The 27180-nt window shown below is 43.7% G+C and overlaps 1 protein-coding gene across 5 annotated transcripts in view; it reads left to right on the top strand.

Moving 5' to 3' along the window:
* Positions 1-597: 597 nt before the first annotated feature.
* The window catches only part of MCTP1 (multiple C2 and transmembrane domain containing 1), a 389200-nt gene continuing 362617 nt past the window's right edge, over positions 598-27180 (top strand). For all 5 annotated transcript variants that reach the window (XM_061622414.1, XM_061622422.1, XM_061622406.1 and 2 more), the window contains exon 1: positions 598-1662. In XM_061622414.1, coding sequence (XP_061478398.1) covers positions 958-1662 — 705 coding nt within the window. In that variant the 5' untranslated portion in view covers positions 598-957. The remainder of the gene's footprint in view (positions 1663-27180) is intronic.

Below are 27180 nucleotides of genomic sequence, written 5' to 3'. Positions count from 1 at the left end.
GGGGGTGGGACTTTTTAGCTGTTGCTATTGTTAGACAATGGGAAACCATTGGCAGATCTACTGCGGATCAGCCAGAGATCCTACCAGCAGTAGTCTCCAATCCACCTTCTGCCCACCTTTGTTTTAGAGTATGTCTACCCCCAAGCATATTCTCTTGCCTCCAGTGGAGCTTCTGCGAGCCAGTGAAAGTCACAAGAGACCTACAGGAGAAGAGCTAAACGCCGATTCACCTGGAGAGGATACTGCCGCTCAGTTCTTCATCACTCCTCTATCTCTAACTTGCCTGTGTTAAAGGAGCGGTGTCTGCTTTGTCTTCTTCCGATTAGCATCTTTCTGATACCGGGAAGCGCAAGCAGAAGCAACGTGCCAGCAAGCCCCTCCGGGTCACACGATCGGAATCCCTACACCTCTTGGGCCTGCCCTGGAACATTCTTCTTCTTGCACCTCGATGAAGGCTCAGTTCGGCAAATAGTCCGCCTTGTTGCTGACCCGTCGCGCTCCTCCGGTCCGCCTCCTTGACGTGTTTTTTTGGGGGGGGGGCATTGCATATAGCGCCACACACGTGTTTGTCATCATTCTAATCACCACCCACCCACCCACCCAATCATCAGTCACCGGCCCCGAGTCTGCGCGATTGAGCTGCTGCTGACTTCAGCAAAAAGGGAGAAAGTCAGGCGGCGAGAGAAAAAGTTCGGTGGCGCGTTTTCCGCTTGACACGACGCCTCACGCGCCGCCGCCTTGCCCATTCGCCACTGCCACCCGTGGGTGCGCCCAGACTGAGAAACCGGCCGGCACGCTGAGGCAGCCGCCTATTGCGGTGCTAGACGAGCGGCACAAGTGCCGTTTTTCCCTGCGGCCGGACTGGAAGCCACCAGGCTCCACCGGGCTCTGCTGCTGTTGCCTCCGCAGCAGTAGCAGCCGGTGAAGGGGAGGAGAAGAGAAGGAGACGAGGAAGAGATGACGGAGCCTGGCAAGGAGCCTGAGGCGGTCCCAGCAGCAGGGGACAAGCCCGGCGAACCGGAGCCGGCGTCCTCCTTCCAGGCGCGGCTGTGGAGGAACCTGCAGCTGGGGAGCAGGAGGAAGAGCGGCGGCTGCAAAGCTGGAGCCGAGCGCCGCAGTGCGGAGACCTCGCCGTCCTCCCTTCGGGTTGCAGCCGCGCAGCAGCCGGCCAAGGGGGACTTGCTAGGCGGCGGCGGTGCCAAGTGGGGCGGCTTCAGGCGCAGGAAGCACGTGCTGGACCGAGTCTTTTCGTCCTCGCAGCCCAACCTGTGCTGCTCTTCAGCGGAGCCCCTGGAGGCCGTAACCACCGAGGCCGGCTCGGCTCTGCGCCGCCTGAGAGAACACATTCTCCACCACCACCACCACCACCAAGGCAGGGGGCAGAACCAGGGCCGGCCCCCCGACGACACTCCCGGTTCCTCGGCGGCGGCGTCTTCGCTCTGCCCCTCGCCGGCTGCTCCCTCCCGAGTGGCCCGGAGAGGCGGAGATGGAGCCCCCAAAAGCGAGAAGGGGGAGGAGCTTCCTCCGCATCCCCGGCCTGGGGCGCCCCTGGCACACCAGAAGAGCTTCTCTCTGCCCGGCACCGCCTGCTTGGAGCAGCTGCTGCGGGAGTCGCCGACCAAGGGCAAGGCCAGAGCAACGGAGGGGAGCAGCAGCCCAGCGGTGAGTCCTCGCCCCGCCCCAAACGAAGGCTCTGCCGCTGCCGGTCGCTTTCCCTTGCAGCCGTGGGGCGCGCGGGACATTTGGCTGCCTGGTGCTTGGACGGGCGGTCGTGTCCCTTCGGGCCCTTGGCTCCGGTTGAGTTTGTCTGGGAGGCAGAGGGGCTGTTGGTCTCCGTAGGCTGGTCAGGAATGGGTTAAAAAGTTTAAGCTGTGGTTTCGTGTGGGTGAGCCCAGATCTGGCTTTCCCTGTCAGGAAGATGGTGAGCGAGGGCAGCGGTGGCCAAAGAGCATCGGGCAAAGAAGTTGGTCTTGATCTGGGCTAGGTCCCGCTCCTTCCCTTTCCTATCTGTGCAGGCTTCGGCCGGCGGGGCTGACTTGGTTGGGTCCTTCCCTGACTTCTAGAACGCTGGAAAATTTGGCCTCGTGGACCAAAACCTGTCGTTGGCCTTTCCAGGTGGTAGTAGCTTTGTTTCACGTAACTGTGCTGAGTAAAGAGACTAGGTGCCAGGTGAAAGTGTGTGTGTATTTGGCATAGAAAGGGTCCAGCCTTTCTTTAGAGGAGGGAATCCATTAGTGGCTGTTGCTCCAACCATAAGAGTCGCCAGAACAAAGCGTTTCCATTAGCCACACTTGGAGGGGGAACGGGTTGGTCTGTCCATCAGTTGCAAAATCTCTTTGCGCTCATCCAGACAACTGTAAAATGTGTGACACGATCGCTTTGTGTTTTCATTATTTTTCGGTCGTCCATATGACACCGTTAAATCCACTCCTGCAATACAGCAAATCATGCGATTTGCTTTTTTGAACCGGGAATCATCCGCTGTACCTTCAGGCGCTCGGATGCAATACTGCGGACTTTACAGCTGTGGGTGTTTGATGGGCGGTTCTTGGGTGGTTCCCCATATCCCTTCCCTCATTCTCAGCCAATAATGTATTTCCACTGTTACGCATGTGCGCGAATGTCTGGGGAACGCGGGGGGGGGGGAAGGAACCTATCAGAGCAATGGTGTGGTGTTGCGGAGGGGCCCTGCAACTTCTTTTTTTTTTTTTTCAATAATTTTTATTCAGATTTTCATAAAACATACAAGACAAAATCATAAAACATTCAAAGACAAAAAACAAAATCAAAAATAGTTAAACAAAAAGAAAAAAAGAAAAAAAAAACAAAAATAAAAAATAAAGAGTAAAAAATTGACTTCCCATTTGTCAAAGATCAAATCAGTTATAAGTCTATAATATATAACAATCCTGTCTCTTAAGTCATATTATAAAATCACTTTCCTCCAGTAGTTATCTTACTTAATCATCAAATCTCATAAACATTACTTTATTCTTTCCACAAAAAGTCAAAGAGAGGTTTCAATTCTTTAAGAAATATATCTATCAATTTTTTTTTCCAGATAAGCATATCGATTAATCCATCTCATTACTAATTATGATAATCTTATTGTCATAACCATAGTCAAAATAAACATTTCAATTAATCCATCACATCAGAATCTGTTAGGTTCAGTAATTTCAGTAGCCATTGTTCTATTATCTCTATTAGTTCCATTTTCCATCTTCCATCTTCAGTAGTCTTGTTAAGTCCAGTAATTTCAATATCCAATCTTCCATTATCAGTATTCCATAATAATCTTGCTGTCAAAGCCATAGTCATATAGTAAGAGTCTGATGGGAATTACCTCTATCCCAAATATTTTCTTGCCATCCATTCTGAATAGGTTGCTGAAATACTGCTGTAAAATCATATCTCTGTTCTTTTTTTCAAAATACACTGGGTCATCTCTTAAAAGTTTTTCCATTGTCACATGGCTGCAGTTAATTCCATAGATTTTCTCTATATTGGGCTCCATCACATCATTCCAGTCCAGAAGATAATCCATGCCATTGATAACTTTATCTCTAGAATCTTCATTAATTTCTTCAGAGATAACATTGAGTTCCAAACAATAGATTTTATTTCTAAAGTCCATAGACTCCAAATCTTGTTCCTGTTCCACGTTTGTTCCAATCTCCGGGATCTCCTCTCTCACAGGGACCCCTATTCCAGTCTCCAGGGTCTCCTCTCTCACAGGGACCCCTGTTCCAATCTCCGGGGTCTCCTCTCTCACAGGGACCCCTTCCAGGGTCACCTCTCTCACAGGGACCCTTATATCTTTAATCTCCTGCTTCATTTTACTCAATTCAATTTTCGTTATCTCAATCTCATCCATTATTTTCTGAAACATAGTTATTTCCAGATTCTCAGCCACTTTCTTAATTGCCATTTTAAAAGAAAAATATAGGAAAACCACTTCTTATTTCAGCAACAATTGGGTTAATACTCCAAACTTGGTGACATCACAGTATAAACAGAGCAGACAGCCTTATCTCTCCAATAGTTAAGTAAACAAAATGCAGTTCCCAGGATCGAAACAATTAATGGCAATCGTCAAGAAACAGATTCGTCAAAATAAAATAGACCAAAAAGAGAGTAGTCTCAAAACAGTATAATATTTTTCAAAATAAAAATCTGGAATAGAAATCCCTCTTCTGTGTATATCTTTAGAATGCAAATCCAGGACAGCTTTTTGCAACAAAAACAGAGATAAGCTATTAATTAGTGCGTAGCAGAGAGAAGTTACGGCTCCCCAGTGAGATGTCAAAAACCGATCAATCTGGCAAATCTCTTTTAAACAGCAACAATTTAAGTCAAATAAAAGAAAAATATAGAAAGAAGGGTGCTTGCCTGTTAGTGCGTTCTCTCTTAGAAGATAAGATGAACGTTCGCTTTAACAGATAGAGCTTGCTGTTGAAAATCCGACCCACCTTCGTCGGCTGGACCTCGTCCCATAAATTAATGAGATCTGGTCGTCCCAACAAAAATAGGCTTTGAGGTTAATCTCTTCGTTTCTCCCTACCCGGGAGAAGTTTAATCAGTCAAAAAAAAAAAGAAAAAACTGACTGATATATCTGAATAAGCTTCTTTTGAGGCAGGAGCCCGTCTCAAAAGCAGGCACAGGCTAAGTCACCCTTCCCGGAAGTCTTCAGGGGCCCTGCAACTTCTACTGCACAGATGCAAAAAAGCGCATTTGCGCAGAAGCAGCAACAGCAGTTAATTTTTAGCCAGCCTGCAAACTGGGCAGCCGCTCAGGGTGAGATCTGCAATTGTGGTTGTTTGTAAACTTTTTCAAGGGAGAAAATATTTATCTTTGCCTAACCTCCACCTCCCACCTCTCACCCCCAGCATCAAATGCCCTTCTTGAACTTATTGGTCTTTGCTTCCAGGCATCCAGAGTCGAGGGAGAGGGGGGGAAAAAGAGAAATAGAGGCTTTCCTCTTGGATTACAGACACTCAAGCACCCTTAGTCAATTTCGCTTTCCTGCCTGCAAGGATACTCTTTGAGTCTTGTCAATTTCAGCCACAGCCTGCAGGTTTTCCCAACCCAGCTGAGTTGAAAAGCATACAGTCGCTTTTGGGAACTAGCGCAAATACAAGCAAAAAACCCACAGGAATTATTGGCATACAAGTGGTTTGCTAGAGCATCTCAGCCACCTGCAACCATAGAGACTGGTGGTCTACCTTCCTAGACATGACACATCATTACTTGCTGTTCTGGAGAAATAAGTGGAATTGCAATCATGTGTATCTCCAGAAACGTTAATATGCGTAAAGGTAGAAAAGCATACAGTTGGTTTCACAAAATATCGCAAATACAAACAAACAAAAATACAGCAATTATAGGCATGTAAGTGGTTTGCATGTTTCTTTTATCTGAGGGAACACCACAAAGCCTGTGCTGGTTGCTTCAGCGCAGATTGACACAGCAGCACGCGGGGCTGTTTGCCCGCATTTCCTGCCCGAGCCAAGAGCGGCCACCCATGGGGGGGGCTGTTTGCTTCCCTCGGGGGAAGCATTCCTGCCGCTGAGCCGCATAACAGTCCGGGACTGAACCCTGCAGTGAATGAGCCCAAGGGTTGTGGGGGGATTCGCCTGGCGATTACAAGCGCTGATCCCTTGCACTGCCCACAATCCCCATGGATGGCCAGGGGCACCTGGAGACCCCCGGCTGGCGCTGCTCCAGAGTGGTGAGTGACAAGGAACTCCATTACAGCCACTACTACCAAACCATCAGGAAATTCAAACTTTTGCGCTCGTACATTCAAGTGCATGTGCCTTGTGCTTTGTTGCAAAGGGGGAGAAGAGCATACATCATATTTTTGCAGACCAATTGGCTGATAGGGGGAGTGTTATGGGCGGAGCTGGGAAAAAGCGAGAAGTAGTACGGGTCCTCTCGCTGCGTGTGTGGGCGCAAAAAAAGCGGGTTTTTTTTATTGGGAAAGAGCGAACAAACAGGCAAAGTGAGGACTGTCAGATGACGAACCGGATATGGAAAACGTGGATTATCCCGCTCCATTTGGATGAGCCCTTTGAAGCTGAATTTTCTTGGGGAAAAAACAAACTCGAGCTGCTCTAACCAGGTTTTACAGTAAAAAGGGGCAGGGTTTCACTAGTGTCGTGTGCCCCCATTTTCAGGAAACGGAGGGGGAGATGCACTGGAACTGGCAGAACAGTGAATGTGTTTCTACCTTTAATGTATATAATAAAAGTACACCTTTGTGAGGAGGCAAGAACTTGGGGGCAAGTCAGCCTGAGTTAGTCAGCTGGTGTGCAAGATGTTCAACTTTTTCCGGGGGGGGGGGAAGGGTTTTGTCCTTTAAAAGAGACCGTGAACAACATTATGTTTGTGTGTAAAAGTAAATATGTACACTCAGTAAGATCATATGGCAGTGTTTTCCTTTGCCTATAAAGACATAAATAAAGTGGGGGAATTCTAGTTCAGGTAGCATTCTTGAATTCTGGAAATATTTTGTTAGGCTTGGTTATGTAAGAGGGTCCAGCCAGGTGACAGATGTTATATCAGTGTATATAAGAATGTACAATTAGCTCCTCTTCTTGAACAGCAGCTCTGGACACTGGAAACTGGCCCTGCCAATGAAGTAATCAATATACGTGCTTACTGGAAGGCTATCCCCCTTTAGGATGCACACCTTAACGTGGTGAGGGGGTTTGAGAGTGTTGAAGAAGCTGAGAGCAATGCCGTCAGGAGTCTAGACCAAGAGACTAGACACCTAGCAGGGGCACCCATGGCGGTATGGACAAAGCTGAGACACCAGACTAAGATGCATCCAAACTCAGAGGAAGGCAATGATAAACCACCTCTGAATACCTCTTACCACGAAAACCCTATGAACAGAGTATCCAAAATGCAACACGAGGTAGTGCTGGAAGATGAGACCCCCGGGTGAGAAGGCACTCACCGAGCTACTGGGGAAGAACAAAGGACAAGTATGAGTAGTGCTGTGACTAATGACACAGCTGGGTCAAAGCCGAAAGGAAGCCCAGAGGCTGATGTGCACAGATGCGAAAGGAGAGTCCGGAGTTGTACGATGCACACAATAGGAACATGAAATGTGAGAAGCATGAACCAGGGAAAGTTAGAAATTGTCAAGCAAGAAATGGAGCGTATCAACATTACAATACTTGGCTTGAGGGAATTAAAATGGACAGGAATGGGACATTTTCAATCAGGCAACTACAAAATATTTTATGCAGGAAATGAGTAATCAAGAAGAAACAGGGTTGCTCTAATAGTGAGAAGTGATGTAGCAAAAGCAATTAGGAGCTACAATGCAAGGTCTGAGCGAGTGTTATCAATAAGATTAAACGGGAAACCTATTAACATAACCATCATCCAAGTCTACGCTCCAACGTCAAATGCAGAAGAAGAATTGGAGAGATTTTACACAGAAGTACAGGAGGATATTGATCACACACCAAAACAAGATATGATGATAATCATGGGGGACTGGAATGCAAAAGTAGGGAACAGAGAAGAACTAGGAATTGTGGGGAAATGGGGCTTAGATGACAGAAATGAAGCAGGAGACTTACTGAATTCTGTGAAGCCAATTATTTGTTTCTTGTCAACACATTTTTTGAGCAACCAAAAAGACGACTGTACACGTGGACATCACCAGATGGTCAGTATAGGAATCAAATTGATTATATAATTGGAAACTGAAGATGGAGAAGTTCCATACTTTCTGCAAAAACAAGACCAGGAGCAGACTGCGGTACAGATCATGAACTGATCGTATCGAAAATCAGAGTTAAAGCTAAAGAAAAACAACAAATGCCAAAATACAACTTAAATAACATCCCAGAAGAATATAAAGATCAAATAAAGAAAAGGTTTGAGGCTTTAAACTTAGTTGACAGAGAACCAGAAGAACTATGAAGTCAGGGACGTTATCAGGGAAGAATGCAAAAAGACAATATCTCTTGTTAAAAAGAGAGAAAGACCTCAATGGATGACTGAAGAAACTCTTAAAATGGTTAGAGAAGGAAAGCAAAAGCAAAAGGAGATAGAAACATGGTCAGAACCCTAAATGCAACTATACAACAACTAGTATGTAGGGACAAAGAAAACTATTACAATAGTTATTGTATAGAAATAGAAAACGACAACAAAATGGGAAGAGTAAGAGCCCTATTCCAAAAGATTAGAGAAATGAAAGGGAAATTTAAACCATGAGCAGGGATGTTGAATAATCAACAGGGGAACACACTGACTGACCAAGATGAAATAAAAGGAAGATGGAAGCAATACACTGAAGAACTCTATAAAAGAGATGCAGGGATGACAGATTCATTCACAGAGGAATCATATGATGGAGAACCAGAAATTTTAAAATGTGAGGTGAAAGCTGCTCTTAAAATTCTTGGAAGAAACAAATCACCAGGAATAGATGGCATACCAATAGAGTTGCTACAAGCTACTGAGACTGAATCTGTCCAAATTTGACAAAAATCTGTCAAGAAATATGAAAAACTAATCAATGGCCCACAGACTGGAAGTGTTCAATATATATCCCACTTCCAAAGTAAGGGGATCCCAGAGAATGCAGTAAATATTGAACTATTGCCTTAATACCCCATGCAAGTAAAGTAATGCTCAAGATTCTACAACAAAGGCTCTTACCATATATGGAGGGTGAAATGCCAGATGTCCAAGCTGGATTTAGAAATGGAAGAGGCACCAGAGATCATATCGCAAACATACATTGGATAATGGAACGGAGCAAGGAATTTCAAATCCTCCGGACAGGGTGGAATCATCGGAGGCCCGCTGTAATCAGTTTGCCGATCACTTCCAGAATAAGATCTCATGTATCCGCCGGGACCTAGACTCTCAAGTTATAGCAGTAGATCCTAGTGAGGTGTCCGGAGCACAGTCTTGTCCTGTTTTGTTGGATGAGCTTCAGTTGGTTCAACTCGAGGACGTGGACAAGGTGCTTGGACAGGTACGTGCAACCACTTCGGTACTGGATCCTTGCCCCTCCTGGCTGATAAAAACTAGCAGGAATGGAACAGGTAGCTGGGCCAAGGAAGTGATAAATGCCTCTTTACGAGAGGGAGTGGTCCCGGGCTGTCTGAAAGAGGCAGTGGTGAGACCACTCCTGAAAAAGCCTTCCTTGGACCCAGACAATTTTAACAGCTACAGGCCAGTGGCGAATGTTCCATTCCTGGGCAAGGTCTTGGAACGGGTGGTTGCTGGCCAGCTCCAGGCGCTATTGGATGAAACTGATTATCTAGATCCATTTCAATCGGGTTTTAGGCCCGGTTTTGGCACTGAGACAGCCTTGGTCGCCCTGTACGATGACCTATGTCGGGAAAGAGACAGAGGGAGTGTAACTCTGTTGATTCTCCTTGATCTCTCAGTGGCTTTTGATACCATCGACCATGGTATCCTTCTGGAGAGGCTCGCGGAGTTGGGAGTTGGAGGTACTGCTTGGCAGTGGTTCCGCTCCTACTTGGCGGGTCGTCTCCAGAAGGTAGTGCTTGGGGAACATTGCTCGACACCGCGGGCTCTCCAATATGGGGTCCCGCAGGGGTCAGTTTTGTCCCCCCTGCTTTTTAATATCTACATGAAGCCGTTGGGAGAGGTCATCAGGAGTTTTGGAGTGCGTTGTCATCAGTATGCTGATGACACGCAGCTCTACTTCTCCTTTTCATCTTCTTCAGGTGAGGCTGTCGATTTGCTGAACCGTTGCCTGGCCTCGACAATGGACTGGATGAGAGTTAACAAACTGAAGCTCAATCCAGACAAGACTGAGATGCTGTTGGTGGACGGGTTCTCTGATCGGATGGTGGATATATACCCTGTCCTGGACGGGGTTACACTCCCCCTAAAGGACCGGGTTCGTAGTCTGGGAGTCTTTTTAGACTCTTCCCTCTCACTTGAGGCTCAAGTAGCCTCGGTGGTTAGGAATGCGTTTTACCAACTTCGGTTGGTAGCCCAGCTACGTCCCTATTTGAGTAAAGAGGACCTTACATCAGTGGTACATGCTCTGGTAACCTCACGTTTGGATTACTGTAATGCGCTTTACGTAGGGCTACCTTTGAAGACAGTTCGGAAGCTACAACTAGTGCAAAATGCGGCGGCCAGATTGCTGACAAGGACCAAGCGGTCCGAGCATATAACACCTGTTCTGGCCAGCTTGCACTGGTTGCCAATATGTTTCCGGGCTAGATTCAAAGTGTTGGTATTAACCTATAAAGCCTTATACGGTGCGGGACCACGATACCTTGCAGAACGCCTCTTCCGATATGAACCGGCCCGTGCACTACGTTCTGCTACGAAGGCCCTCCTCCGGGTTCCAACTCACAGGGAGGCCCGGAGGGTGATGACAAGATCTAGGGCCTTCTCAGTGGTGGCCCCCGAACTATGGAACAGTCTCCCTGAGGAAGTACGCCTGGCGCCGACTCTGCTTTCCTTCCGGCGCCAGGTCAAAACCTTCCTATTCTCTGAAGCATTTTAAGTTACATTGATCTAATTTTAATAATGTTTATTGTATTGTTGATTGTATTTTAATATTATTTTGTTATTCTTTGTATTTTTATACTATTTTATGTTCACCGCCCAGAGAGCTATCGCTAGTCGGGCGGTATATAAATTTAATAAATAATAATAATAATAATAAATAATAATAATAATTTCAGAAGAAAATCAACCTTTGCTTTATAGATTACAGCAAAGCTTTTGACTGTGTAGATCATGAAAAACTATGGAATGCTTTAAAAGAAATGGGGGTACCATAGCATCTGATTGTCCTGATGCGCAACCTATACTCCGGACAAGAGGCTACTGTAAGGACAGAATATGGAGAAACCGATTGGTTCCCCATCAGAAAGGTGTGAGACGGGTGTATTTTATCACCCTATTTGTTTAATCTGTACGCAGAACATATACGGAAAGTGGGATTGGACCAAGATGAAGGAGGTGTGAAAATTGGAGGGAGAAACATCAATAATTTAAGATATGCAGATGATACCACTCTTAGCAGAAACCAGTAATGATTTGAAAAGAATGCTGATGAAAGTTAAAGAGGAAAGCACAAAAGCAGGACTATAGCTGAACATCAAAAAGACTAAAGTAATGACAACAGAAGATTTATGCAACTTTACAGTTGACAATGAGGACATTGAACTTGTCAAGGATTATCAGTACCTCGGCACAGTCATTAACCAAAATGGAGACAATAGTCAAGAAATCAGAAGAAGGCTAGGACTGGGTAGGGTAGCTGTGAGAGAACTAGAAAAGGTCCTCAAATGCAATGATGTTTCACTGAACACTAAAGTCAGAATCATTCAGACCATGGTATTCCTGATCTCTGTGTATGGATGTGAAAGTTAGACAGTGAAAAAAGTGGACAAGAGAAAAATAATCTCATTTGAAATGTGGTGTTGGAGGAGCGTTTTGCGGATACCATGGACAGCGAAAAAGACAAATAAGTGGGTGTTAGAGCAAATTAAAGCAGAACTATCATTAGAAGCTAAAATGATCAGAGGTTATCATACTTTGGACACATCATGAGAAGACACAATTCACTAGAAAAGATGATAATGCTGTGAAAAACAGAAGGGAGTAGAAAAAGAGGAAGCAAACAAGAGATGGACTGATTCCATAAAGGAAGCCACAGACCTGAACTTACAAGATCTGAACTGGGTAGGTTATAATAGATGCTCTTGGAGGTTGCTGATTCATAGGGTCACCATAACTCATAATCGACTTGAAGGCACATAACAACAACAATTGGAATGTAGATAGATTGGGTGTACATAACGTCTCACAGTAGGGAGATACATAGTATAAATTAGAGTTAAGAATATGTGTAGTGGTTGCAACATTTTGGTCTTCCCATTGGCCAATCATCATTTATGATTTCAGAGCATTTGTTAATACATACACTTGGTTCAGGAAGGGCATGTTCAGGGAACCAATGTGACTTCTGTCCAGGTAACTTATTTCATTCATGGTTTCTTTGAGATTAGTGAGACACATTCAATGCATATAGATTTACTCTGATAGATTTGTGCAGCTATCCAGTATATATTGATAGCATAATGCAAAGTAATAATTCATAGCTTGAGGATTTGTGAGGCTGAGACTGCTTATTCTACCAACTTGTACAACCAATCCTCTACTAGGAACTTGAAGTGTAAATAGTTTGAAAATTAGATTTCTCTACATCTAAGAAGAGTTATTTGTGCTCTATAGGTTATATATTCCTTAGCCAAATTGAATATTTGCACAAATTAAAAGGAGTACTATCCTCAGTTCTTGGATTCTGTGAATACACTTTGAAAGGAGATGGCTATCTTTTTCCTGTTTTGATTGTATCAACTTAAATACCAGTGGTTTTATTAACCATCTAAGAGAAAAAATAGGGTAGTTTTCTACCCTGAGCTGACTTTTGGTTTATCTTATTTTATTTATGGAAGTATTTATAAACTGAACTCATTAAAAAAATCATAGTGATAATACCCTACTATCTTCGGGTACCACAGTGTCCAAAACAATGCCATGTGTGATGATGGGAGATGAGCACTTCAGACTGCAATCCTAACCCCACTTACCTGGGAGTAAGCCCCATTTAATTAAATAGGACTTCTGAGTGGGCATTCTGAGGCTGCACTGTTAAAATAGATGGGGCATTTTTTCTACAGTGAGCCAAAATGAGATGTGTCTTGAGGTGATAAAATGTCCCCAAATAAAATCATAAGTGCCGTGTCAGAAGGGCACATTGTCTTTGGCTTGGATTTTGCTGGAAAAATCACATGGAACATTTTTATTCCAATATGTTAACATTACCTGGAATAACTGCCCCTTTATAAGATTTATTTGGATGTCTTGCAATATCTTTTACCCCAGGCACTTCTTTACAGAAATAAAACTGTAAATGGTAAGTGGCTGAAATGTGGGGACATTGTTTACTACCATGCAGGTGACAATAAAATGAAAATGAAATGAACTGCCTTCAAGTTGATCCTGACTTATGGCGACCCTATGAATAGGGTGTTCATGGTAAGCGGTATTCAGAGGGGGTTTACCATTGCCTCCCTCTGAGGCTGGTCCTCCCCAGCTGGCTAGGGCCTGCTCAGCTTGCCAGACCTGCACAAGTCAGCCCCTTCCTTGTCTGCAACTGCCAGCTGGGGGACTATGCAGCTTGCCCATGGTTGCACAGGTTGCAGGGCACATAACCACTGAGCCACTCACTGTGGGGTGATCTTTAGCTGGCCCTTGACACCCAGGAGACACGAGCGGGGATTCGAACTCACAGACTCTGGACTCTCAGCCAGGCTGTCCTCCCAACTGTGCTATAAAATAGATGTATCAAATTGTAGGTCTATTTCTGTGTAACTCTGTAATGAAAACTGCATCCTAGGGTGGATTTCAACCCCATTTTTTATGTGAAAAAGTAATAAAATTTAACACGAGATCCTGGTTTAGGACCTAATGTGTTAGTCCTAGTGTTGTCAAAATTAAATGTATTTTTAACTTTCTGTGCAGAAGTAACACTAAAATCTGTGGGTGTCTTTGGGTAACCTGAACTTGAGGTTATTCCTTTCCTGAACTGTTTGTTATGGTTACTACTACATTTGTATAACACCCATCTGACCAAGGTCTCTGGATAGTTTACATAAAAAATAAAATTCACAATAAACACTAAAACCAAGATAAAATAAATAGCAACAGCAAAAAGCTTAGCAACCCCATCCCCCACAAAAAATGATATAATATACTCTATATTTCTGAAGTAAAGTCTTAATCCATTAACTCTTGATGGCAACAAGATTCTCAGAAATCTATTTCAGTAGGGGTTAGAGAACAATCTCTGAAGATGATTCGTAAATGGTACCTCACCCCAGGAGGCTTTCATTAATGTGTCCTAGAGCAACTCAGAGGTGCTAGAGGAACTGCAGTTTAATTGGCAAGTATGTCCATATGTGGTGGGATTGCCCAGTAGTGCAAGCCTTCTGGATGGAAGTATTTCAGGAGGCGAGTTCAGTCATTGGACACTGGATAAGATCTATCTCACAACTGGCACTTTGGGGTTTGTTTGAGGGCATAGAGATTTAAACTGTAAGGAATTGCTGAATCACTTATTTTTAGCTGCAAGAACAGTGACAGCACAGAACTGGAAGGACTTCAAACAAGTAACTCTGGAACAATGGTATAAAAAAGTTTGGCAGGTTGCATTATTGGAGAAGCTCACACAAAATCTGAGGGTGGTGAGGGGATAGAAAAAGACACTAAGAGTTTGGATGCCCTTTATTAATTTTGTTAATAATGATGAAAATCAGCATTCACCCCCAAGTGCCTATGTACATCTGTGTACAAATGCTTGAGCAGCATTTTAGTCTTATCCTGGTGCTGCCTGGAACATCTGAAAGGAAAATGACATTAGAATGAGATGAAAACAGATTTGTTATTAGTTAATAGGTAGCAGTTAGTCTTACTTACCTGAGCTGAATTTTTACAGAAAAAGAAAGGTTAAGGGTGAGACCAAAATCGAGTTAGTTTTTCAGTGTACTGTCAATCCTTTAAGGGAGGGAAGGGGGGATGTCATATGTATATATTGTATAATTATGAAATTAATAATAATAATAAAAAGATTCTCGCAGTCAATTGGAATGCTTCAAGTGGCAATAGGAAGGCTGCTTAAAGCATTATTACTCATGATCTAATTCTTAGCACAAACTCTGTTGATTGTAATAGAACATGCTTCTAGGCAAATGTGCATAAAATAGTATCCTTTGCTACATCATATTACTTATACTGCTGGGTTGGTTTCTGTAGCCATGCGTTTGAATTTCACACATTGCTTTAGATTTTTTCATTCCACTATAAGCATATGATTAAAGATGAAATTGTTACAAAGAGTGCAAATTGCTTTGATTTCCCTGTGTAATTAATTTAGCTTGTCCTGGCAGAATAATAGCAAATGCAAGACACATAATTGGTAGATTTGTATATGGAAAAGCTGAAGTTCATTACTAGTATTATAGCATATTGCTGGTCTTGTTGCAGCCTATCAGAGGGAGGCCTTTTGGGTAGGGGGGAATCCTTTGTATACCTGCCTTGACATAATTATGCTCTGATCAAGGGTACAATTCTAAACAAATGGCACTAGGTGCTCAATCTGTTTTCTGGAATCCACTCTTGATGTTCTCTTGAGCATAATTTATTGCTGCTTTTGTTTACTCTTAATGCCTGTGTGGTTACAAAAATCAATTATAGTAACTGCATCTGTGCATTCCTGGAGATAACTTGATAGCTGAATGCATAAACCCCTTGCAAGACATTGTGTGTTAGAAGCTCTGTAGGGCACTGTCAAAACGATGGGAGTTGAATTTCAAGTAGTAGGCTGCCGAGGTCTCTAGTCTTTGAAACAGAAAAAAGTGAGAGAGAATCTTAAGTATTCTAGCCAACATCTATGTATACTTTGCTAATTTTTCTTGGCTTCAATAGACTTGCAATTATAAGATTCTAGTCCTACAGTTCTACAAATCAGTTTGTTGGTGTGGAAGAACAAAGCTCTCTAAATGGTCAGCTCTTGATCTTTTTCTGAATTCATTCCTTGTGGCATGGTAGTGGAAGGAAACAACTTGGTTCAACATCTGAAATGTTACAGAATTCAGTAATTTGATTTAGACATTGAAAGTGAGTGGGGCAACAAATAAAAGTAAAATACATGGGTTGGGAATAGAACATCCTTTTGTGATACTATTTCTGGCAGTTTTCTTTACAGTTTTAAGATTTTAAAAATACAGTAAGACCTCAGTTAACCAATCCCTTTTAAGGAAGGCTTTTTAAAGGGTGAAACTGACTAGCTTTACTTTGCTGTGGATAAACTTTCAAGCTTGTGCCTTTGCTTTAAGGTGAAACTGACCAGCCTGTGTCTTTGCTTTGCATTAAAGAGATCTCTTGCTTTCTCCCAGGTCTGGGGAGGGAAGGATCCAATACGATTCAGAGGAGGAAAAGGAGGGGAAAGGGGTGGGTGGGTACCAGGTAGACACCCTTTAAAGGCCCTGTTGAAGCTGCCCCTCATCTATAAGTGGGTGTAGGAACCTATCCTATTCTTTCCATGTTATTCCAACCTCTGATACCAAAGTTTCTGTTAAAGGAGTAATGTCCAGGAATGCATCTACTTTGTTAATTTAGGTATTACTGTAATGTTGTGCATCCTCTGAATTATTCTTGGAATAAGTGAATGCCCCTGAAACCTCTTTCCTGCATTGTAAGTCTACATTTCCAATGGTACCACTTAGGAGAGAAGAAACTTGCGGCTGAGTTCAGTAGGTTGTTCCTCCTCCCCTGAGGTGTACCATTCCTGTGGCAGGAAAGCTTCTGCCCCCAGACTTGCTTTTTAATGTACTCCTTCCCATTCTCCCTGTTGGTATCACTTTTCAAAAAAGGAAAAATAAATGCAGAAGTAACTTTTTTGTTATGACGCTTAGCATTGAATTAGTTATGACGCTTAGCATTGAATTAGGGGTGTGTGCCAGAGGCAGCATTGGAAGGATATCTACCAGAGTCATCCCTGTCCTGTCACTATGGACACACAGTTGGTGGTGCAAGAGCAAACCACCAGTCCATTAGCCAGCCTACCCATAGGAGTGCCCACTTGCTTGCCCAGTCCTGAGCTGGGAGAAAAGCACCACAAAAATAGCTGTGCCTGTCTTGTCCTTTATTAAGGGGATGCAGGGGGCATATCAGGTGTTGTGCCAACATCTTTTCTAGAGTAGCCATGCCAATTCATGCCTTGTAGTGATGCTAGATTTTGTAAGCTGTATCCTGACTAGGGATGGGTGAGAATTTCAATTCAGTTCGTATTTCAAGCAGAATTTATTAAATTTGCAAATTCTGAAACAATATGAGAATCAAACCACAGCTATCCTTTGAAATTCGTATTTATTAGAATTTTGGGATGCAGTCCGCCAACTAACAACATTTAGAAAAAAGCATATATTGGGGGAAAGTGTGCATAAAAATGAATGCATGAGTGAAAATAACATGCAAAAAAGCATGAAATAATGAGGAATGGCTTGCAAAAATGTGTACCTTTGTCAAAACTACCTACAAAAATGTGTGTGTTTGGAGAAATTTGCACTAAAATGAGAGAATTTTCATGAGGATTTTTTTTTTAATTTGCAGATTCCTGTAGAAGTGTAGAGAACTGAATTTAACATTGGAAAAATGAGAAATCATGAGAACTGAAACAGACAGATATTTCCATCTAATCCTGACTCTATGTTCAAGCCATGTGCTGACCTGTGGATTAAAGCCCTTGGTAATAATCAAGCCGAGAATCCTGTGTCTGATTCTGTTGGTGGGACTTAGGACACCCAGTAACTGGTACTCAAAAGTAAATCTCTGTGTTGCTCTGTGATCCATTGAGAAGAAGAGTGGTATATAAATATAATAAATAATACTACCTTCAGTATCTTGATGGGCAGTCAGCCTGATTATAGGTTATTGGCTTGCTTTCTGGGAGGAGAAAATGGGATCATGTATGTTGTGAACTAGTGCTTAATATACAATTAATCTTGTGAGCGAGCTAGGGATCTGTATAAATTAATCTCAGTAGTCCTTTGGAAGGAATATTCCAACCCACCCCCCAACAGGAAATTAATCCTTTATTTCTAGCTCTAGCCTCTACTTGAGCTATCAATCTCAAGGAGTCTCAACCACCCACACATAATGATGTATATCAGTGTTTCACCACAGAGCGATGAATTAGGCAAAGACATGTAAACAGCTTCCACCCCAGTATAACTAGCTGCTCATTACCTGTGCAAGTTAAGGCGCAGGTTCGAACTATTCAAGTGTACAGAGGGAGGGCTCTGCTAAAGCATCTGTTGCTGTTCATTCTACAAACTCCTCCCTGCCCTATTTTGTTCATTATGTAATGATCTTCCACTTTTATTTCCTTTTTTTAACTTTATGTAAAAAAAAAAAGGCCCATCTTTTTCTTTTAAAGAATCCTTTGCTTATATTTTGGCTTGCAGTGGGAGGATACCAGTGGGTGGAGCCAGTGTTGCCAACCTTTCAATCCTCATTAAATTAAGAAAGTTGCTGTTAGTGCAGAAAATTAAATAATATACTTGCCATGTGCTCAAGCTTAACAAGCAATGGATGTACACATTCAGTGGAATGAAGTGGCAGAGTCCTGAGATGGTAACCTGGATTGTACCACCAGAGTAAAGGTGGGTTATAAATTTTTTTGACTGGTACCCCATGGAAAAATCTCCCTGCATTTAGTACACGATTGGGGAACCAGTGGCTTTTAAGATGCCTGACCATGCTGACTAGAGCTGATAGAACTTGTGAGTCCAACATCTGGAGGGCTACAGGTTTCCCATTTCTGATGTAGAATATTAGTGCTCCCAAAATATGTTTTTATACCATATAAAAGACAGAAAGATGGCTTTTATATGGAGTGTATGTTTGAACTTTTGTATATTTTTATATTTGTATCACATTTTTTAAAAAAAGAGGTTCTACACTAGATATCTGTCTATTGTGATAGTTTGCTATTTTAGCAAATTTCTTTAATTTTCTCCCACAAAGTATAAACCCTCTGAAAGGATGTAGTTTTTTCTATTCTATCACCTTAGTATCATTGTATTGTTGCAAGTGGGTTTTAAAAGTATTTTTATTTATACATTTTAAATGTATCAATCCATTATGAAACAATTTCAGGTCAGTATACCAAAGGAAAAAATAAAACAAAACAACATCAGGCCAAATCCAATCATGTCCCTCCTATATGTACTTGAGTATACACAGCTTCTGTGCAAGTGAGATAAACCAGACGTTTCTTCTTTGTACATCTATTGAATGTAACATCTTTTCTTGTTTTTCTTAACAGGTCATTCTATAATTATCCATGATTTTGTTGCAAGTGTTGATGCGACCTCAGATATTAGATAACACAAGGGAAAGGGGAGAATTGATCAAGTGGAAAAGGAGAGTTAACTAGTGTATTTTGCATGACAGTCAACGTAACCACCAGGAAGCAAAACTCCAGTAAAGGGAGAAAAACTGTCTTGGAATAAGGCTCTTGCATGCACTTGACCATGTTTTGCCTGGGTGAGAACTTATCAAGGTTTTAAAAATATAAAATCTACAGTATTGTATGTATCAATTTTAGTCATACTGAAACAATTTGAGAGATTATTCTGAAACAATTTGTGAACACGATATCATTTTTCGGGATGTTCTTCGGAGATCCATGTCAATGTGGTGAAGTGTTGCATACAAAATGTTACAGCTATAAATAGGCTTTCTCACAAACACTCATTTTGTGGATGTGCTTTTCTAGCTCATTTAAAATGAGCACGTAGTTCTGAAACTGACAGCCCACCACTCGGCAAATAGATTCACTGCAGTCCTATACTCGGAAGTAAACCCCACTGAGTTCAGTGGCGTTTACTCCTGGGTATAGGATTACAACCTAAGAAGACTGAGCTTTCTGTATAGTGTACAGTATTTATCAAAAAGCATCATGTTCTCTCCAGGAGTTTTTGAAGGCAGGAGTAAAGGTTGATGGGGAGCGTGAGCTATGTTTCAGTGGAGTAGGATTTAGATTGGGGAAATGAAGGTGGAAAGGCAAAAGCCCCTTTCTCAACACTGCTGTTCCTGTTGCATTCTGTGCCCCCTGAGACTAATTTTGAAGTTCTTAAAAAACATTGGGTGATTTAAATCGGTTACATCTTTCTTGCTTCTACTTGCCTTCAACCCTAAAGTTGTTGCATTGGGAAATATGATACAGGGCATGCAGTATGACTTTATATCAAGGTTTTTGGTGTGTGAAATTATTATTATTGTAATTAAGTAATTAAATTTATATCCCACTCTTTCTCCCAGTAGGAGCCCATGGTGGCAGTAAGAGGGATGAAAAATTTTCTCTGGTGGTAAATTAACATCTGTGTGAAGAAATTGAGTTGAAAAGCTTGCAGCACTTAAAGCTACCTTCACCAGTGTTGTCTGTCTGTTTGTTTATTAAATTTATATCCTGCCCTTCCTCGCATTAGGAGCTCAGGACGGCAAGCAAAAACATTAAAAACACTCTAAGAATCAGAAAAACAGACTTAAGAACATAAGAACATAAGAAGAGCCTGCTGGATCAGGCCAGTGGCCCATCTAGACCAGCATCCTGTTCTCACAGTGGCCAACCAGGTGCCTGGGGGAAGCCCACAAGCAGGACCCGAGTGCAAGAACACTCTCCCCTCCTGAGGCTTCCGGCAACTGGTTTTCAGAAGCATGCTGCCTCTGACTAGGGTGGCAGAGCACAGCCATCATGGCTAGTAGCCATTGATAGCCCTGTCGTCCATGAATTTGTCTAATCTTCTTTTAAAGCCGTCCAAGCTGGTGGCCATTACTGCATCTTGTGGGAGCAAATTCCATAGTTTAACTATGCGCTGAGTAAAGAAGTACTTCCTTTTGTCTGTCCTGAATCTTCCAACATTCAGCTTCTTTGAATGTCCACAAGTTCTAGTATTATGAGAGAGGGAGAAGAACTTTTCTCTATCTACTTTCTCAATGCCATGCATAATTTTATACACTTCTATCATGTCTCCTCTGACCCGCCTTTTCTCTAAACTAAAAAGCCCCAAATGCTGCAACCTTTCCTCGTAAGGGAGTCGCTCCATCCCCTTGATCATTCTGGTTGCCCTCTTCTGAACCTTTTCCAACTCTATAATATCCTTTTTGAGATGAGGCGACCAGAACTGTACACAGTATTCCAAATGCGGCCGCACCATAGATTTATACAACAGCATTATGATATCGGCTGTTTTATTTTCAATACCTTTCCTAATTATTGCTAGCATGGAATTTGCCTTTTTCACAGCTGCTGCACACTGGGTCTTCAAAATATATCGAAACAAAATATCTTTAAAAACATCTTTTTAAACATTTTCTTTTAAAAAAATATCTTAAAGAGCAATTCCCATGCACATGGAGACTAGGAAAATATCTGTGCTTGAAAGGCTTGTTGAAAGAGAAAGGTCTTCAGTAGGTGCTGAAACTATAACAGAGAAGACGTCTATCTAATATTTAAGGGAAGTAAATTCCAAAGGGTAGGTGCCGCTACACAAAAGGTCCGCTTCCTATGTTGTGCGGAACAGACTTCTTGATAAGATGGGATCTGCAGGAGGCCCTCACCTGGAGATCATTGTGATTGACTGGGTATATAAGGGATAAGACGTTCTTTCAGGTATCCTGGTCCCAAGCTGTATAGGGCTTTGTACACCAAAACCAGAACCTTGAACTTAGCCTGGCAGCTAATGGGCAGCCAGTGCAATTCTTTCAGCAGCAAGGTGACATGTTCGCAATACCCTGCCTCAGTGAGCAGTCTCACCGCCACATTTTGCACCAGCTGCAGCTTCTGGATCAGCCTCAAAGGCAGCCACACATAGAGCACATTACAGTAATCCAGCCTGGAGGTTACCAGTGCATGGACAACAGTGGTCAGGCTATCCTGGTCCAGAAACAGCCACAGCTGTTATACCATCAGAAGCTGGTAAAAGGCACTCCTAGCCATTGAGGTCATCTGGGCCTCTAGTGACATAGATGGATCCAGGAGCACTCCCAGACTATGGACTGCTCTTTCAGAGTGAGTATGACCCCATCCAAAGCAGGCAATTGACCAATTATCTGAACTTGTGAACTACCAACCCACAGCGCCTCTGTCTTGCTAGGATTCAGAGTGAATTTATTGGCCATCATCCAGCCCACCACTGAGTCCAGGCAGCGGTCCAGGGCTTGCACAGGGTCTCCCGATTCAGATGTTATGGAGAAATAGAGCTGGGTATCATCAGCGTACTGCTACCTTGCCCCAAATCTCCTGATGACTTCACCCAAGGGCTTCATATAGATGTTAAACAGCATGGGGGACAAGATGGTACCCTACAGCACCCCACAGCAAAACTGGCAGGGGGCTGAAAGACAATTGCCCGATTGTATTCTCTGAAAATGACCCTGGAGCTAAGATCGGAATAACTGTAAAACAGTGCATCCAATACTCATCTCTGCAAGTTGGCAAAGAAGGATACCATGGTCAATGGTAACAAAAGCTGCCAAGAGATCAAGTAAGAATAACAGAGTCGCACTCTCCCTGCCCTTAGCACAATAAAGCTCACCCATCAGGGCGACCAAAGTTGATTCAGTCCCATAACCAGGCCTGAATCCAGATTGGATGCAATCAAAATAATGTGTGCTTGCAATTGCTGCGTCAAACCCTCTTGATCACCATTCCTAAAAAGGGAATATTTGTGACTGGGTGGTAGTTGTCATGAACCAGTGTGTTCGGGGGGGGGGCTTTTTCAGGAGCAATCAGATCACAGCCTCTTTCAGGGCAGCTAGAATCGCTCTCTCCTGCAAAGATGCATTGGCCACACCTGGATCCACTCGGTCATACCCCCTCAGCAAGCTTTAATAAGCTAAGAAGGGCAAGGGTTGAGAGGACACATTGCTGGTTGCATCATCACAAGCACCTTGTTCATGTCATCAGGCCACATTAACTGAAACCAATCCCAAGAAGTTGCAGCAGACATTGCACTGGACACCTCACTGGGGACTATAGTAGATGTGGATGAGGCATCAAGATTGCTATGGAGGGAAGCAACATCACCTTCAAAGTGCCTTGCAAACCATTCACAGTGGGCCTCTGAAGGGTCTAAAACTCCATTTCCTGGAGTTGATGTCAACAGACCCCTGACAATACGGAAAAGCTCCACTGGATGGCTACTTGAGGATGCAGTAGTGGCAGAGAAATGGGCCTTCTTTGCTGCCCTCACTGCCACACAGTAGGTCCGGTTATGCCTCACAACATGTCTTTTGCAACTTGCACTCTAGCTGTTGTCCATCCTGTTTCATTGCCCTTAGTTCACTGGTTTACCAAGGTGCAAACCGGGCTCCACAACACTGAGAGGACACTCAGGGGCAACCGTATTAAGAGACTGATGCATCTTGTTGTTCCACAGTGTGACAAGGGCTTTAACAGGGTTACCTGCTCTATCTGGTTCCATGGCAAGCAGCCCTTATGAGAAAAGGAGTCCAAGATGGGTAGGAGTTTCTAAAAAAGGAAATTCTAAAAGCGCAATGGCAAGCAATTCCAACAAGGAAAAAAGGGGGAAAACAGCAGAAGAAGCCAGTTGGCTTCACAAAAAGCTTAGAGATGACTTGAAAACAAAAAAGGAGACATACAGAAAGTGGAAAGAAGGCCAGGCCACAAAGGAAGAGTACTGGCAGGTATCATGGAATAGCAGGGATGGCATCAGAAAGGCTAAAGCTGAGAATGAGCTGAGGTTAGTGAGGGATGCTAAAAGCAACAAAAAAGCTTTCTTCAGGTACGTTCATAGTAAAAGACAGAGAAAAGAAATGGTGGCATAGCTACTCAATGAGGATTGCAAAATGATAACAAATGACAAAGAAAAGGCAGAAGTCCTCAATTCCTACTTTGGCTCAGTCATCTCCCAAAAAAGCGTCTATGACCCTCCTGGGAAACATGAAGTAGAAGGGGCAGGATTGGAACTTGAGATTGACAGACAAACAGTCAAGGAATACCTAATCACTTTGAACGAGTTCAAATCGGTAGAGCCCGATAAATTGCATCCTAGAGTATTGAAGGAACTGGCTGAAGAACTCTCGGAACCGCTATTATCTTTGCGAAATCATGGAGGACTGGTGAAGTGCCGGATGACTGGAGGAGAGCTGATATTGTTCCTATTTTCAAAAAGGGCAAGAAGGAGGAACCGGGGAACTACAGACCAGTCAGCCTAACATCAATCCCTGGAAAAACTCTGGAGCAGATTATAAAGCAGTCAGTCTGTAAGCACCTTGAAAACAATGCAGTGATTGCTAGGAGCCAACATGGATTTATGAAGAACAAATCCTGCCAAACTAACCTTATCTCGTTTTTTGATTGGGTAACCTCGCTTGTAGACTGTGGGGATGCTGTAGATGTAATATGTCTTGACTTCAGCAAAGCTTTTGACAAAGTGCCCCATGATATTCTGATTAGCAAGCTAGCTAAATGTGAGCTGGATAGAACTACTATCAGGTGGATCCACAGAATCGTGCTCAAAGAGTGCTTATCAATGGTTCCTTCTCAAACTGGGGTACCACAGGGCTCAGTCCTGGGCCCAGTGCTCTTCAACATTTTTATTAATGACTTGGATGAGGAGGTAGAGAGCATGCCTATCAAATTTGCAGATGATACAAAGTTGGAGGGCACAGCTAATACTGTGGAAGACAGAAACAAAATTCAGAGGGACGTTGATAGGCTGGAGCATTGGGTTGAAAACAACAGAATGAAATTCAATAGGGATAAATGCAAAGTTCTACACCTAGGAAAAAGAAACCAAATGCACAGTTATAAGATGGAGGGTATTTGGCTCAGCAATATGACATGTGAGAAGGATCTTGGAATTGTCATTGATCACAAGCTGAATATGAGCCAACAGTGCGATGTGGCTGTAAAAAAGGCAAATGCTATATTAGGTTGCATCAACAGAAGTATAGTTTCTAAATCGCGTGAAGTATTAGTTCCCCTCTATTCAGCACTGGTTAGGCCTCATCTTGAATACTGCGTCCAGTTCTGGTCTCCACACTTCAAGAAGGATGCAGACAAACTGGAACAGGTTCAGAGGAGGGCAACAAGGATGATCAGGGGACTGGAACCAAAGCCCTAGGAGGAGAGACTGAAAGAACTCGGCATGTTTAGCCATGAGAAGAAGATTGAGGGGAGATATGATAGCACTCTCTTCTCGATGTCCCAGAGTGCAGGACACAGAATAATGGGCTCAGGTTGGGAACCAATTACCTAGAGAGATAGTGGGTTCTCCGATATTGGAGGCATTCAAGAGGCAGCTGGACAGCCATCAGTCGGGAATGCTTTGATTTGGATTCCTTCATTGAGCAAGGGCTTGGACTTGATGGCCTTATAGGCCCCTTCCTACTCTACTGTTCTATAATTCTGTGATTCTATCTACTGGGAACTTCTCCAAGGCATTCACGAATCCATTGGATTCCATTAGTATCCAGGGGTGGACCATTTTAATCTGTTCACCACTCCTGCAGGGGAGGATCGGAGCCAGAAGTCTAAATTTCACTAGGAAGTGGTCTGATCATAATATCCAACCCCCATCTCCAGAACGCTCCTTCCTCCATCTGGAGCAAAAAGCAAGCTGAGGGTGTGCCTTGCCCTATTCATTGGACTGGTGACAACTTGAGACAGCCTCATGGTCGTCATGGAGGCCATGAAATCCGAAGCCGGAACATTAGCATTGAAATCACCCAGGATTATCGTTCTGGTCTCCTCCAGTACCACAGCTGACACGGCCTCCACCAGCTCGGTCAGAGAAGCTTGATAGGCAGCAGAGTGGACAGTACACCAACAGCAACCCTAGTTTACTGTCTCCTTGGCCCTCACAGCTAACTCCAAGACAGAGTAGTTTTTTGGTGACAGAGATAGAAGTTCTGTAGACCACAGCAACCCCTCTCCCCCATCTTTGTAGCCTGTGCTGGTTGAAATGTATCATGAAGGAAGAGGCCACACAGATGATCTAAACAACAACACGAACTTTACTATAACTAATCATATACACTATAACTAATCATAGTGCTTAAGATACTTGGGACGAGTCCTGGTGTGGGTCGATCGACACCAATTTTGCATTAAAGCCAATAGTGCATCCCCTAGTTCACCATTTGGCTCTGGTTCATGCTGGTCCAATTCAGGGTCCAGGCACAACTGCTCTTGTCCAGCATCAGGAGGAGCCACTGGCTCATTTTCTCTTTCCATCTGAGTATTTCCAGCACCCTCAGAGAGAACTGATGGAGCTGGGCTTCGTCCTCTTATCTGGTCCACATATCGACGTAGCACATGGCCGTCTGGTGTTTGAGCCCTGTAGGACAATGGGCTCGTGGCTTGGGTCACAGTGGCAGGAATCCATGTTTCACCAGCACTGTAGTTCCTGACGTACACAGGGTCACCTGGGGTGAACACCCTTGCAGGTTCTTGAACTGCAACAGACTCCCTTGGTTGGTCTTCGGTCAAGTCAGGATGCAACCGATCAAGCAGAGTTGTTAGTTGTCTGTTCACTAATAGCTCAGCTGGGCTCCTTCCAGTTGTGGCACAAGGTGTGATGTGTTAGGAGAAAACTTGCAAGGTTTCAGTCCCAGTCACCTTCTACAATCCGTTTCAATGCATCCTTTGCTGTCCTGACCGTCCTCTCAGCCTGGCCATTGGTTGCTGGATGAAAAGGGGCTGAAGTGGCATGCTGAATCAGTCCATTATCCAGGAATGTGTGGAATTCTGCAGTTGTGAACTGGGCCCCATTGTCTGAGACGCCGGTGTTTGGCAACTCGTGTTGTGAAAAGCCTGTGTAAGGTCTTGATAACAATACGAGATGTCATTGGCAATACTGGAACCACTTCTAACCATTTGGAGTATGAATCAACAACAATCAAGAAAGTTTTCCCTGGAAGGGGCCTGCAAAGTTGATATGAAGCCATGACCATGGCGTTTTTGTCGATTCCCATGGGTGCACTGGGGCATGTGGTGAGCTGGTCTTGAAACCTGACACTTCTCCCATCTCTTGACACATTCTTCAATCTCGCTGTCCATCTTGGGCCACCATACATAGCTGTGTCCCAGAGCCTTCATTCGCACTATATCAGGGTGCTGCACATGTAGGGCCTCCAACACCCGATGTCTCAACACAGTAGGAATGACAAATCTATTTCCCCACAGGAGGCATCCCTTATGCACTGATAGTTTATGTTGTTTGGATATAAATGGTCTGAATTTCTCCTCAAGCTTCCCTAATGGCCATCCCCTCCACACCCAGTTGAGAATACAGGCAAGAACTGGGTCCTTGAATGACGCAGTGGCAATATTCCCAGCATAGAGGGGTGGTTCCTGTAATGACTCTAATAACAGCATGTCCAGCGGAGGCGTTTCATCAGCCCCAGCAGAAGGGAGAGGGAGGTGGCTCAAAGAATCGGCTAGGGTAATGCTCCTGCCAGGCTGATGTTGCAATGTGTAATCATATGTGTTCCGGAAAATTGCCCACCGCAACATGCGTGGAGATAATATTTGAGGCGTCTGCTGGTTA

This window comes from Rhineura floridana, chromosome 1 (genome assembly GCF_030035675.1).
Source record: "Rhineura floridana isolate rRhiFlo1 chromosome 1, rRhiFlo1.hap2, whole genome shotgun sequence".
Lineage (NCBI taxonomy): Eukaryota > Metazoa > Chordata > Lepidosauria > Squamata > Rhineuridae > Rhineura > Rhineura floridana.
The sequence above is the reverse complement of the archived record's forward strand: the minus strand, read 5'-3'. Positions and strand labels throughout refer to the sequence as shown.